Source organism: Arachis ipaensis, chromosome B01, assembly GCF_000816755.2.
Source record: "Arachis ipaensis cultivar K30076 chromosome B01, Araip1.1, whole genome shotgun sequence".
Classification (NCBI taxonomy): domain Eukaryota; kingdom Viridiplantae; phylum Streptophyta; class Magnoliopsida; order Fabales; family Fabaceae; genus Arachis; species Arachis ipaensis.
Genome location: NC_029785.2, coordinates 73,385,022 through 73,397,743, shown reverse-complemented (window position 1 = coordinate 73,397,743; position 12,722 = coordinate 73,385,022). Strand labels below are relative to the sequence as shown.

Here is a 12,722-nt window from a genome sequence, read left to right as displayed (position 1 = left end):
TTATTATAAATCTAAATAATTAGAAAGGTAAAGAACCATCATGCATCATCAGTAATTGAAATAAGCAAATAACTAATTTTTGTGATGATTCTTCATGTACTATTAGTTAAGGTGTTAGTTGACTATTTTTATTTTTGACTTTCTGTTAGTACACTTCTAGTAGTAACTGATTTTGAAAAGATAATTGAAAGAAATAATACTAATACATTTAGAATTCTAAATCTGTTTTTGTTGCACAAAGCTTTCATTTTTTGTTTTTTCTTCTACATAATTCATTGCAGATAAATTTTTCATATGGTATTAAGAACTTAAAGTTCTTATAATAAAGATAAAATAGTCTTTCAATAAAAGATTAAGGTTAAATAATAATTTGGAGGTATAAGGATATTTTAGTCATTAATAAAATGTATAAAGATAAAATGGTCAACTCGGGTCTCTAGGAGTAAAAAGATAATTATGTAAAAGTATACGGATAAAATAATAATTATGTAAAAGTAGAATGACAAAAGTGTAATTATATAATAGATTAGAGATTAAAATATAAATAAGTAAAAGTACAAGGATTAAAATATAAATAGAAAAAAGTTATGGGGTTAAAAAGTAAATATAGAAAAGTTAACAGGTGATAATGTAATTGTATAAAGTATAAGGGACAAAAAGATAAATATGATAAAAGCTAGGACATGATGGTAAAATTGAAAAAAATTAAGGACAAAATAATAATTCTTAATAAAAGATGTAGAAAGATAATTTAAGGCCTAGAATTTAGAGGTTTTCTTCATAAAACTACTACAACACAACTGGCATTTTGCAGTAGTTTTCAGAGCCATATTGCGGCGGTTTACAACCGCCGCCAAACATATTGTGGCAGTTAAACCAAACGTTGGAAGATAGGCCGTAGGTAAATGGTTAGCGGCGATTTTAATTAATCACTGGAGTAACTGCAACGTAATAAAAATGGTGTCGCGGTGGTTACAAACCGCCGCTAAATGGCAGGGAATTGAAAACGGCGTTCGTTTTGCGGCAGTTTTTAACTGCCGCTAAATGCTAGGAAACGTACAATATGCTTATATTGCGGCAGTTAGAAACTGTCACCAAGTTCAAGATTTCCATTAAAATTCTAGCTTTTCTTTATTATTTTGACTCTTTTAAAATAGTATGTTTATTCAGCTTTAATTTATTAGTTACCAATTAATTTAAAGAACTTTCAACCAAATAACACAACTAAATAACATAACAAACCAAATTATATATATGCAAACATAACTTATATAATGAGATTGTCATAAGTGCAAGATTTAATATAAAGCAAAATTTCATAATTTGAAGAAAATAAAGATAAAGCACTAAACCAACTTAAATTCAATAGTGTCTAATGACATTGATTGAAAGTCATTATTTTTGTTGTGGGTCATGGTTGCCAGATGAAGATGGCCTTGCACGCGAAGAGGTTGCTGTACTGCCCAAATAATCCAGCGCTACAGTAACGTCAGTTGGCAAATTGCCTCCTTGCTGTTGGATTATATATCCCAAAACCTTCTGTATCGACTGTCTCTTCACCTACTCTTCTTCTATCTTAGCAGTTGATTCTACAATCCTCCTCTCATACTCTTGATTTGGCTCACCAGAACCCGATGGTTGTCCAATAGCATTACCAAATATTTGGATGGGACATGGTCCAGCACCTAAGGCACGAACTCGTCTTGGGTGCTCCTTTCCAAGAACTTGTGCTAGCGAATCATTTTGTGAAATGTGCTTAGAGGATTCATCCTGCCTCTTAACATCCGCAATTGCTTCTTACAAATATACAAGAAATTAGAAAGACATGATTTAAAATTAGCACGATATATACAGTAATCTAAGTATAAATTGTTCAAACATTACTTACACTAACAACACGCGCATCAGGATGGATATACGAACCATTTTTTTTCTTATGAGTGATGATAAACAACTCTCCTCTACCAACGGACCTTCCTTGTTCTTTCTCCTATATCATTGATATCGAGACAATTATGTAAATAACAACACCATATCAGGAAGATTAATCAAAATCTCAATGCAAATAATTACTTATTACCACTTCGTCTTTTTTTCTTGCCAATATTTTGGAGCCCCCAATATGTGTGACAAGTTGATTGCTCAGATTTAAAGCGTTTTATTTACACTTTTTCTATGAACAAATAACAGAACAAATATAAATGAGAATGGGATGTTGAATATAAAATGTAAGGGGTATAATATGTATACACATGTTTCTTTTTGTGGAAATAATAAAAAATACCAACGCTTACCTTTGTTTCTTCCTTCTGGCGATATTCAAGGAACCTTTTCCATTCATTTTCTTCTATTCCTGACGGGCGATGCTTAAGATTTTCCTTAAAAGTCCTTGTTTCTTTGTAACACTTATGCAAGTTGTGTCTTGTATCCTTCCAGTTCTTTCCTATCCTTTGCATAATTTCGCACTTTATTTTTCCTCCGGCATCGTCCTCGTAGTGAAAGACCCCTCGTAGTGAAAGACCCGCTGTAATTAATTTCCATTGTCATTAACCAAAACCAACTAACAAGCATAAGACTAGTAATTCGAAGAATATCCACAACCATTACAGGCTACTCTAAATTGAAAAAATATAACACTCAAATCCAGTACAAGTAGTCGCAATTACGTACAAGATAGAAATGCTGAAATAAACATGTGGAAAACAAAATTTGAAAATTTAACCAGCCATATAATTTACCCATGCAAAATGTCTTACCCAAAAAAAATTTTAATACTAAAATTGCTTAAAATGTTGAAGCTAAAAGATGTACCTTAATCATGTCGTATGCATGTTCCTTCTTAGCTTTGTTCACGTGCTTCCAACTCTCTTCACATATGAAAAAGTTTGAATAATCAGCGTCCAAACTCCCTAAAAAACCACTGAATAGTCCAGCTACCTAACCAATTGGTTGCAACTCTTTGTTAAATAAGAGTATTATCTTTGTATTAGAAGGAAGTGCTATAGCCTCCTTCACGCTCAGCTACCCTTTTATCACGCCGTCCTCTAAGAAGTGTATGGAAAAAAAATTACTATCTATTCATTGCCCAAAAGAGAAATAGAAGTAAAGGACTTTCACTATGACTTTTTACAAAAATAGGAGGAAAAAAAATATACCGATGATAGTATGTAATTTATACCAAAACGGTTTTTTTTTTTTAAATTTAGATTAAGAACTTTAACGAATTAATTTTGAAAAGTTGACTATTTTATAAAATTCATCATCTATTCTTTTTTTCTTTCCAGGTCAAATTTATTTCTTTCTCTTTTTTTGAGTTATGATTATTTTTATTTTATTTGGGATCAGATATAAGAGAATTATAATAGGAATAACACTAAAGCCTATTACACATAAACGGTCTAAGGCCCAATGTGAAGTTTACATGTTGCAAGAATACTAAATGCCCATATTTTGTATTTTAAAAAAAATCGGTGCTAGATCTTCCCAATTCCAAGTGATTTGAATCTTTCATAACTATCTATCATAAAATATTTTCCTCGTTTTAGTTTTTCCAGAGAATTATTTTTTTTCCTAAACAGGTATTACTAAACCCAAAAAGTAGTGAATGAAATTAATACAAGTTAAGGAATAAAAATAACACGAGAGGTTCATCTCTAAACTAGAGGAATTTGGATAGTATACATTACTTACTACTGAATGATATTTAAAAGAAAATTAAAATAAGGTAAAGACAAGGGGAGCAAAAAAGTACCTTAACTTTGGAGATTAAATTTCAAATCCAATACTTGGTTGGTCTCAGTTTCCGATTGATGGTTGTTAACAAGTTGTAAGAAGTGGTTATTTTGAGCAACATAGTGAAAGGGTTGTTTGACGCTTAAATATGCTTTTTACACAAATTTGGACTCTTTCAGTTGTCACACACGGTTATCTATCTTTGACTCTTTAGTGGTACTGTGTACCAAAATGCATGAAGCTTGAGAATATATAAAAAGATAACAATATATTTAACATGCCATGGAAAAAAATTAATTCAGCAAGGGTTTAACTCATGTAAGGGTTTGAAAGGGAGAAGTCTCTCACCTGATGAGATGGACGTTCACCTTAGGTGAGGGTTTGAGAGTTATAGAGATGTTGGAGCATATGGAGAAAATAGAAAATGCTTAGAATTAGGAGGAGATCACAACAAGATTTGACCTATGGATTTAACGTTAACCATTCAAAGAATTTATTTTTATTTTTAGATCACCTTAAATTTGTATTATAGCTGTATCCCTGTTCCTTTATTGTCGTTTCAAATCTCTTATGAAGTTACGGGATAAATTTAAGAAGGTTAACTATTGCTTCTTTTAAAAATTATATTGAACCGCTTGGATAATTTATATGAACTTAAACTGTTAGGCTAAAAAAAAGTAGAGAATATCGGTTTAATTTTAAATATTTGTTGCACTAATCAGTTATAAAAATCTGTGCTTCTCAAAGGTATATAAACGTGCCACTTCAATTTAATAAACTTTACTGATAAGCAATAAAATCATTTTACACCTTTTCAGCACAAATTATTTCGCAAGCATCACACACCTATCTGGTTCTCTTCTTTTTGTGTTTTTCTCTAAAGATTTATTTATATTCAACTTTGAACTGTTTTCTCTAGAATTTTTTTCGGCCTTTATAAATAGTTTTTACATAACAAGTATACGCACTCCCTATGCACCTCACCTCCATAATGGGTTTATTTCTTCGTGCTTTAATGATTTTTTTATCTTATGAAATTGTTTTGGTTTCACATGATGAATTTGTTTTTTTTTTTCCAGATTTTTGAAGGCCTTAAGTCAAATCGATTTTCATAAATATTTCAAAAGAATCCATAGAAATTAAAACACATCAACCGCATAGTAAATTTTCTATCTTCAAAAATGATTTCACCAATAGCCATCAAACAACACAAAACCCAGAAATAAAAACGCCACTAATCTTCAACGGGGAGCATGACAACGCAGAGACGACGGCGATTGGCGATACGACGACGATCGGCGATACAGCAGTGACCGGGCGAAGCGGCGAGATGGCAGCATCCAGACGAGACGACGGCAAGCGACGAGACCAAAACTAGACTATGCCGACCAACTCAAAGCCTCGGACAAACGATAACCACGAACGGTGGCCATGACACAGTTGAAGCAATCGGATTTGTGGAGGTTTAGTTTTTCAACTCTGGAAAAGGCATGTTTTGTGGGTGACGAGACCAAATTTGAAAAAATTCACGAAAGGAAGGGATTTTGGGGGAAGGGGGATGCGCTGGGGTTTTGGGTTTTTTTTTTTTGTTATTTTATTAGTAAGTGTATTTATTGTGTTGTGGGCCATATTTTTATTATATTGCCATTTCTTTAAGCGGTACTATATTTTTTAAGTTATATAGTATACTTAAATCTTTACCGAACAAATTAAATGGAATAGACGTTATATATAATGATAGAGATGAATAATAATTGTTTTATGTTATTTATCATATGTTAAATTATATTTAAAAATAGTATAGAATTAGAAAATGTATAATTTCAGATACTAAAATAATAATTGAAAAATTCAAATGATACCATTTTGGATCTTGTATTTTAAATTGGGTAGTGGCTGATTGTAAAATAATATTTATTGATTTGAAATTATAGTTTTTTTTCAAAATAAAAATAAAAATATTATGTTTTGAATTTAATTACTATAATTTGAAACATGAATAGAATGGTTCTAATAATACATTAATTTTAAAAGATGTATGTATTTATGTAAAAAAAAGTTAAATTTATTATTTTGGAAATATTGCTATTGGTCTATTTCATTTATTAAAAATTTATTTATTATTTTTTGATAACAACAAATTAAAAATTTAGATAAAAAAATTTACCATAAAATGCTAAATAAACAATAATTAATTCCGTCCAGAAAAGAAATTGAAAAAATCCTCAATAATTACTCTACTCATTCTTCTACTGGTTAGATGCGTTAACAATTAACACAAATAACAGCGAAACTTACAATACTATATTCCTAAGACGTATTGGGTTCCACAATTAAATGAATGGAAAATAATTCTAGCATGCACATAGTGGGATACTGGTGGGTGAGAGTGGGTTAAACTATGTTGGAAGATGAAATAAAAGAAAAGCAAATAAGACCGAATACACAGATATACGGGAATAATTCATATTTAACAAGGATTTTTTTCATTATAAATAAAAAGAATATTATTTTTCCAATAAAAATATGACTTCCTGTGTAGTGGTGTATATTCCTATGTATTATGGAGATGATGATAATGATTGTTATTGTCTGTTGTGAAGCTTAAGAATTTGAGTTAGCCATTTCTTTTAGAATTTGAAGTGGAGTTCGTTGGGAGTCCGATGAACTTTATAAAAATTATAGAGTTCACCGGAGGTGTGGCGTACTTGCTCTAAATAAAAAAAATTGCATTTGAAAAATTAAAGTTGAAAAATGGGATTTTAGAAAATAATTATTTTTTATTTTTATTTTAGAAAAAAATCCTAAAAAAAACTTAATAGGACCGCATAATTGATTAATTAAAATGAAAATTATGTTTAACTGTATTAAAATAAAATACAATACAAATATGAAGAAATCAAAAAGTACAGCAAAAAATATTAACAAAAATCTAATAAATTAGTCCTAATAAAATTACCTTAATTAACAAATACTTAATAATTTTATTAAGTTAAAACTAAGTCAATTAGTACAAGTCCAAATAATACCTATATCAAACATTTAACATATGCAGTTTCCAAACAACTGAAACATATAAATTAAAAATAAAAAATCTTTTATAACCGTCCATTGTTCTAAGAACTTTATTATGTCGTCTGTAAATAAGTACTATTATTTTCTCTACAAAGTGATATAAAATTTTAATCAAGGTGTATGAATAGTGGGATACTTAAAATATATTGGAGTTTAATTTAATTATTAATCAATAATACTTAACCTAAAATAAAAATACATACGACCAAATTTTATGACACGTAATAAATAATTTACATAAAACAAAAAGAATTAACAAAATATTTAATATAAACATTAGTTACACATTTAAATATTTAACGTACATCGATAGTACTTTATATAATAACAACGTAAAAAACATAAAAAGATTTTCATAAAACCATTGGTTGTTGTATTTTTGTTAAATATTATTGGTCACATTTATTTCCATGCATTAAAAGAGTAGTTAGTGAAGGAAAGATATTTTAAAATATTGTGCAAATCTATGATAATTTTAGAGTGACTGCAATTCGCTGAACTTAATTAAAGCAATAAACTAAACTGGGATTATTCAGATGGATGAAAATTTTTACAAGTTTATTTTTCCATAATTCGTATGTCACTATTAATTAGTTCGATATATTTTGATACTATACTAGATATTGATAAAAGCTGAATTTCAAAGTCACGGAATAGTGTGAAATATAGGCAAGGATTGAATAATTTTTTAGACTTTGCATTTGCAAATGCATCATCCAATGGCATGATAAAGTGTCCATGTTCTAAATGTGGGTTTCAACTTATGCAAACAAGCGAGGATGCATACGACTATCTGTTGTTACGACCATTTTCCCCTGAATATACTATTTGGCTGCGTCATGGTGAGAAGCCGGTTGAAGAGAGATCTGGATTGGGACGAGTAGATAAAAATCTGATATCCCAAGTGAATCAAATGCACCAAATGGTCAACGAGGCATTCAATTTCACGCTTCAACATGGGAGTGAAGACACAACAACAATCGAACATGCCAAAGATGATGAAGGCGTGTTGCCATACTTATATGAAGGTCCAAGTTGCGCGGCGCGGGATTTTAACGATCTACTGTCAGATGGAGAGAAGGAATTATATCCCGGATGCTCAAAGTACTCCAAATTATCATTCTTAGTGAAGCTTTATCATATTAAGTGTATGTGCGGTGTGAGTGACAAGGAAATTACCATGATTCTTGACTTACTACGGGACGTATTCGAACAAGCAAAATTTCCAAAGACATTATATGAAGCCAGGAAGACAATAAGAAAGTTGGGTATTGAATACACCAAGGTAAATGCTAGTCCAAATGATTGTATGCTGTATCAAGGTGATGATGAAAACTTGACTAGGTGCAGGCAATGTGGGTCTTTAAGATGGAAGCAGAAGACTAAAATGGGCTCTATTGTTAGGCTCAACGTACTTGTGAAGAGAAATGAGAAACCTATAGCAGCCAAGACTCTTCGTTACCTTCCTCTCATACCACGACTACAACGATTATTCATACGCAACAAGACATCAACTGACATGTTATGCAATAAAGAGACGTGAAATAATGATGGTTTGCTTAGGCATCCAAGGGACGCTGAAGCATGGAAAAAGTTTGATGCAAAGTATACTAACTTTTCGAAGGATCCGTGCAATGTTCGCCTAGCCTTGGCGAGCGATGGATTTAATCCTTTTGGGAATATGAGCACAAAGTATTCTATCTGGCCAGTAATTCTTATTCTGTATAATCTTCTGCACTGGCTTTGCATGAAACAGACATCTTTCATTCTATCCATGCTTATTCCTAGGCTGAAAATGCCAAGTAACGACATAGATGTTTACTTGCAGCCTTTGGTAGATGAATTGAAGCAATTATGGGATGGCATTGAAACGTATGATCCCAAAGAGGGAAGCACTTTCAAGATGTGTGCGGCACTAATGTGGATGATCATCGACTTTCCAGGATTGAGAAACCTATCTGGTTGGAATATGCACAGTGGGTTAGCTTATACTACGTGTAAATTGGACACTAAGCCTCATTGGCTGAAAGACAGTCAAAAATGGGGCCATCGCCGCTTTTTGAATCAGGGACACAAATACAGACTAGACTAGAATAGATTTGACGAGCAAGTCGAAGGTAGAGATCCACCGAAGAAGTTATCCGAAACAGATGTATTGAGGCAACAGTCTAATGTGCACGTTTCATTTGGAAAGATTTCAACTATGACATCCAAAAAAAGACGCAATGGTCAGGATACCGATGAAGATGACTCACATTGGAAAAAGAAGAGTGTTTTCTTTGACCCCCCATACTGGAAGGATCAGATGTTGAGTTATAACATTGATGTGATGTATGTAGAGAAAAATGCTTGTGACAATGTGGTATTCACTATCTTAAACGATAGCAACAAATCAAAAAATAATCTTAAAGCTCACAAAGATTTACAATGCATTGGCATAAGGCCTGTATTATGGCCGAGCGAAGGTGGTAAATATTCTTCTGTAATATTTGCGATGTCAAATTCACAAAGGGATGTATATCTGAAGACTCTACAAAATGTGATCTTTCCAGATGGTTACTCTAGCAATGTACTCGTTATGTTGATTTGCGACAGCATAAGTTGTCTGGGTTGAAAAGTCATGACTGCCATATTCTGATGAAACATTTACTTCCGATTCTGGTGAAGAATGCACTTCCAAATCCAGTGTCCAATGTGATTGCAAATTTGTCATCATTTTTCCAAGAACTTTATGGGAAAGCCATAAACCCTATGCAGCTTGCTGACCTTCAGAATCATGTTGTGCAAACCCTGTGTCAGATGGAAATAATTTTTCCTCCATCCTTCTTTATCGTCATGGTTCACCTCACGGTGCATCTCGTTGATGAGGTAACTCTTGGTGGACTAGTACATTATCGGTGGATGTATCCAATAGAAAGTTTAGCTTGCTGATAAACCCCTTTAATACAATCAATTGAATTAATTGTGTATATAGTGAGCGTTATGTTGTATTTATATAATAGGTATCTAGGACGTTTAAAGCAATATGTTCGTAATAGGGCACAACCAGAAGGCTTAATTGCAGAAGGCTATTTATCTGAGAAAATCCTGACTTTCTGTTCTAGATATTTGGATAATATTGAAACTAGAATCAACCGACCAGGGAGAGTTAATGATCAACTCGTTGATGTTACACATAATTCAGGGGAAACTATGTTCCTAGCTATTGAAAAGGCATTAGGGGTTGTTTCGCATTTCAAACTCACTCCAATGGAAAAACATCAAGCACATCATCATGTGCTAGTCAACTGTGATGCTGTGATTTCGTTGAGTAAGTATACACATGTATTTTTAAAACACCAATATAACTCTTTTCTCTAGTGACTAGTTGGACTAATTTTATTTTCTCTTATAAAGTACATTTAAGGAAAAGACAAAGCGAAGCTTACGGACTCAAAGAAGGTTGCAATTTAAGATAGATAGTGTTGTGCATACGAATTTCCTCGGTGGTTCAAGCATGAGGTTGATCCTGACCAATGTGTTTTTAGCATAGAATTAGTAGTTTATGAAATCCGATTTTAATATAAAGCATGAATGTTATGTGGTTCTAGGTTCCAATGGAAAGTACGCTTCATTCGAAAGAAATAAAGTTGCTTGCATGCGGTTCCATGATTCAGGCAAGACGTTTTGGGGTGTACAACATTAACGGGTACAAGTTTAGAACTATCACAAAGGAAGACGAGCTGAAAATCCAAAATAGTGAAGTATATGTATTATATAATACAAGAAGTTATGCAAGTATGCGTGATAATAGAGTGGCTGTTGGCAGTGTTCCGTATTACGAGAAAATTATGGACATAATTGAATTGAATTATAGCTGTCATTTCAGAGTGGTATTGTTCAAATGTGTTTGGGCTGATACCACTACTAGTAGAGGCATCAAGCAAGACCATTTGGGGATTACCAGAGTTAGTTTCTCTCGTCCGATACACACTAGTGATCGAGAAGAAGATGAACCGTACATATTGGCATCATAAGCTCAACTTGTACACTATGTGGATGATGAAGTAGCTAAGGAATAGAGTGTTGTGGTTCATGTGAAACCATGAGATTTGTATGACATGGGAGAAGAGAATGAAGAAGGTGAAGTTGGTTTTTCTGCACAGCCAGTGTTGAACATGTCAGCGGAAGGTGACATTAGAGATTTATTGTTAACAAGGGAGGATGATATAGAAGACCCCACAGAAAATGTTCCAGAGAATTTTGATGATGTCTGATGCACCACTACTTCGTGGTATATTTTGTACTTAATTGAGTGAATTTTTATCCACTAAACTCACACTTATTCATATAATTCGCATGTTTTACATTTTCCCTCCTAATTTTGTGCTATGATTGAAAACATGCTTCTTTGGCCCTAAATTTGCTAATTTTAATCCCCTCTTATTACCATTCGATGCCGTGATATGTTTGTAAAGTGTTTTCAGGGTTTATAGGGCAGGAATGACCTAGAGGATGGAAAGGAAGCATGCAAAAGTGGAAGGATTACAAGAAATTGAAGGAATTGCAAAGCTGTCAAGCATGACTGGTGCACGAAATTGTGATCATCAATGGCGCCATCAACATGGTACGCTCAATTGTAATCTCAACTTTTTATCACAACTTCGCACAACTAACCAGCAAGTGCACTGGGTCGTCCAAGTAATAAACCTTACGCGAGTAAGGGTCGATCCCACGGAGATTGTTGGTATGAAGCAAGCTATGGTCATCTTGTAAATCTCAGTCAGGCGGATATGGAATGGTTATGGATTTTTCGAATATTAAATAATAAGTAAACATAAAATAAAGATAGAAACACTTATGTATATCATTGGTGAGAATTTCAGATAAGTGTATAGAGATGCTTTTGTTCTTCTGAACCTCTGCTTTCCTGCTGTCTTCATCCAATCATTCCTACTCCTTTCCATGGTAAGCTTTATGTAAGGACATCACCGTTGTCAATGGCTACTTTTAATCCTCTCTGGAAAATGGTCCGATGCGCTGTCACTACATGGCTAATCGTCTGGAGGCATCACCCTTGCCAATGGCTGCATCCTGTCCTCTTGTGAAAATGGTCCAAATGCTCTGTCATAGCACGGCTAATCATCTGAGGTTCTCGATCATGCTGGAATAGGATTCACCCTCCTTTTGCGTCTATCACTACGCCCAGCAATCGCGAGTTTGAAGTTCGTCACAGTCATTCAATCCCAGAGTCCTACTCGGAATACCACAGACAAGGTTTAGACTTTTCGTACTCTCATGAATTGCCATCCATGGGTTCTAACTTATACCACGAAGACATTTAATAACTCGGACTCGGTCTCCTGTATTAGATATCCAAGAGACATCCATCCAATCGAAGGTAGAACAGAAGTGGTTGTCAGGCACGCGTTCATAGGGAATGATGATGATTGTCACATTCATCACATTCAGGATGAAGTGCGAATGAATATCTTAGAAGCGGAATAAGTTGAATTGAATAGAAAACAGTAGTACTTTGGATTAATTCATGAGGAACAACAGAGCTCCACACCTTAATCTATGGAGTGCAGAAACTCTGCCGTTGAAAGTACATAAGTGAAAGGTCCAGGCATGGCCGAATGGCCAGCCCCTCTGATCTAAGAACTAGGCGTCCAAAGATGTTCAAAGATGATCCGAAGATCATAAGATATCTAATACACTAGTAAAAAGTCCTATTTATACTAAACTAGTTACTAGGGTTTACAGAAGTAAGTAATTGATGCATAAATCCACTTTCGGGGCCCACTTGGTGTGTGCTTGGGCTGAGCTTGAATGTTACACGTGCAGAGGCTCTTTCTGGAGTTGAACGCCAGGTTGTAACGTGTTTCTGGCGTTCAACTCTGGTTTGTGACTTGTTTCTGGCGTTTAACTCCAGA

The 12,722-nt window shown here is 33.5% G+C and overlaps 2 protein-coding genes across 2 annotated transcripts; one reads left to right on the top strand and one right to left on the bottom strand.

Annotated features, from left to right (window-relative positions):
* LOC107608363 lies at positions 1,561–2,456 on the bottom strand. The gene is made up of 3 exons (XM_016310174.1): positions 2,295–2,456; positions 1,885–1,990; positions 1,561–1,796 (listed from the first exon to the last, which is right to left on the bottom strand). Exons 1-3 carry the CDS (start codon positions 2,454–2,456, stop codon positions 1,561–1,563), a joined length of 504 nt encoding a protein of 167 aa, XP_016165660.1.
* Positions 7,571–8,899, top strand: LOC107608373. The gene is made up of 3 exons (XM_016310181.1): positions 7,571–8,328; positions 8,371–8,515; positions 8,564–8,899. Exons 1-3 carry the CDS (start codon positions 7,571–7,573, stop codon positions 8,897–8,899), a joined length of 1,239 nt encoding a protein of 412 aa, XP_016165667.1.

Excerpts from the sequence above, each read along its gene's own strand:
- LOC107608363 (XM_016310174.1), bottom strand. The coding sequence starts at position 2,456 with ATGCAAAGGATAGGAAAGAACTGGAAGGATACAAGACACAACTTGCAT. Across the intron at positions 1,991-2,294 it reads GCCAGAAGGAAGAAACAAAG|GAGAAAGAACAAGGAAGGTC; the intron begins GTAAGCGTTGGT and ends TCAATGATATAG. Across the intron at positions 1,797-1,884 it reads TGCGCGTGTTGTTAGTGTAA|AAGCAATTGCGGATGTTAAG; the intron begins GTAATGTTTGAA and ends TATATTTGTAAG.
- LOC107608373 (XM_016310181.1), top strand. The coding sequence starts at position 7,571 with ATGCAAACAAGCGAGGATGCATACGACTATCTGTTGTTACGACCATTT. Across the intron at positions 8,329-8,370 it reads AACAAGACATCAACTGACAT|GCATCCAAGGGACGCTGAAG; the intron begins GTTATGCAATAA and ends TGGTTTGCTTAG. Across the intron at positions 8,516-8,563 it reads CAAAGTATTCTATCTGGCCA|ACATCTTTCATTCTATCCAT; the intron begins GTAATTCTTATT and ends TGCATGAAACAG.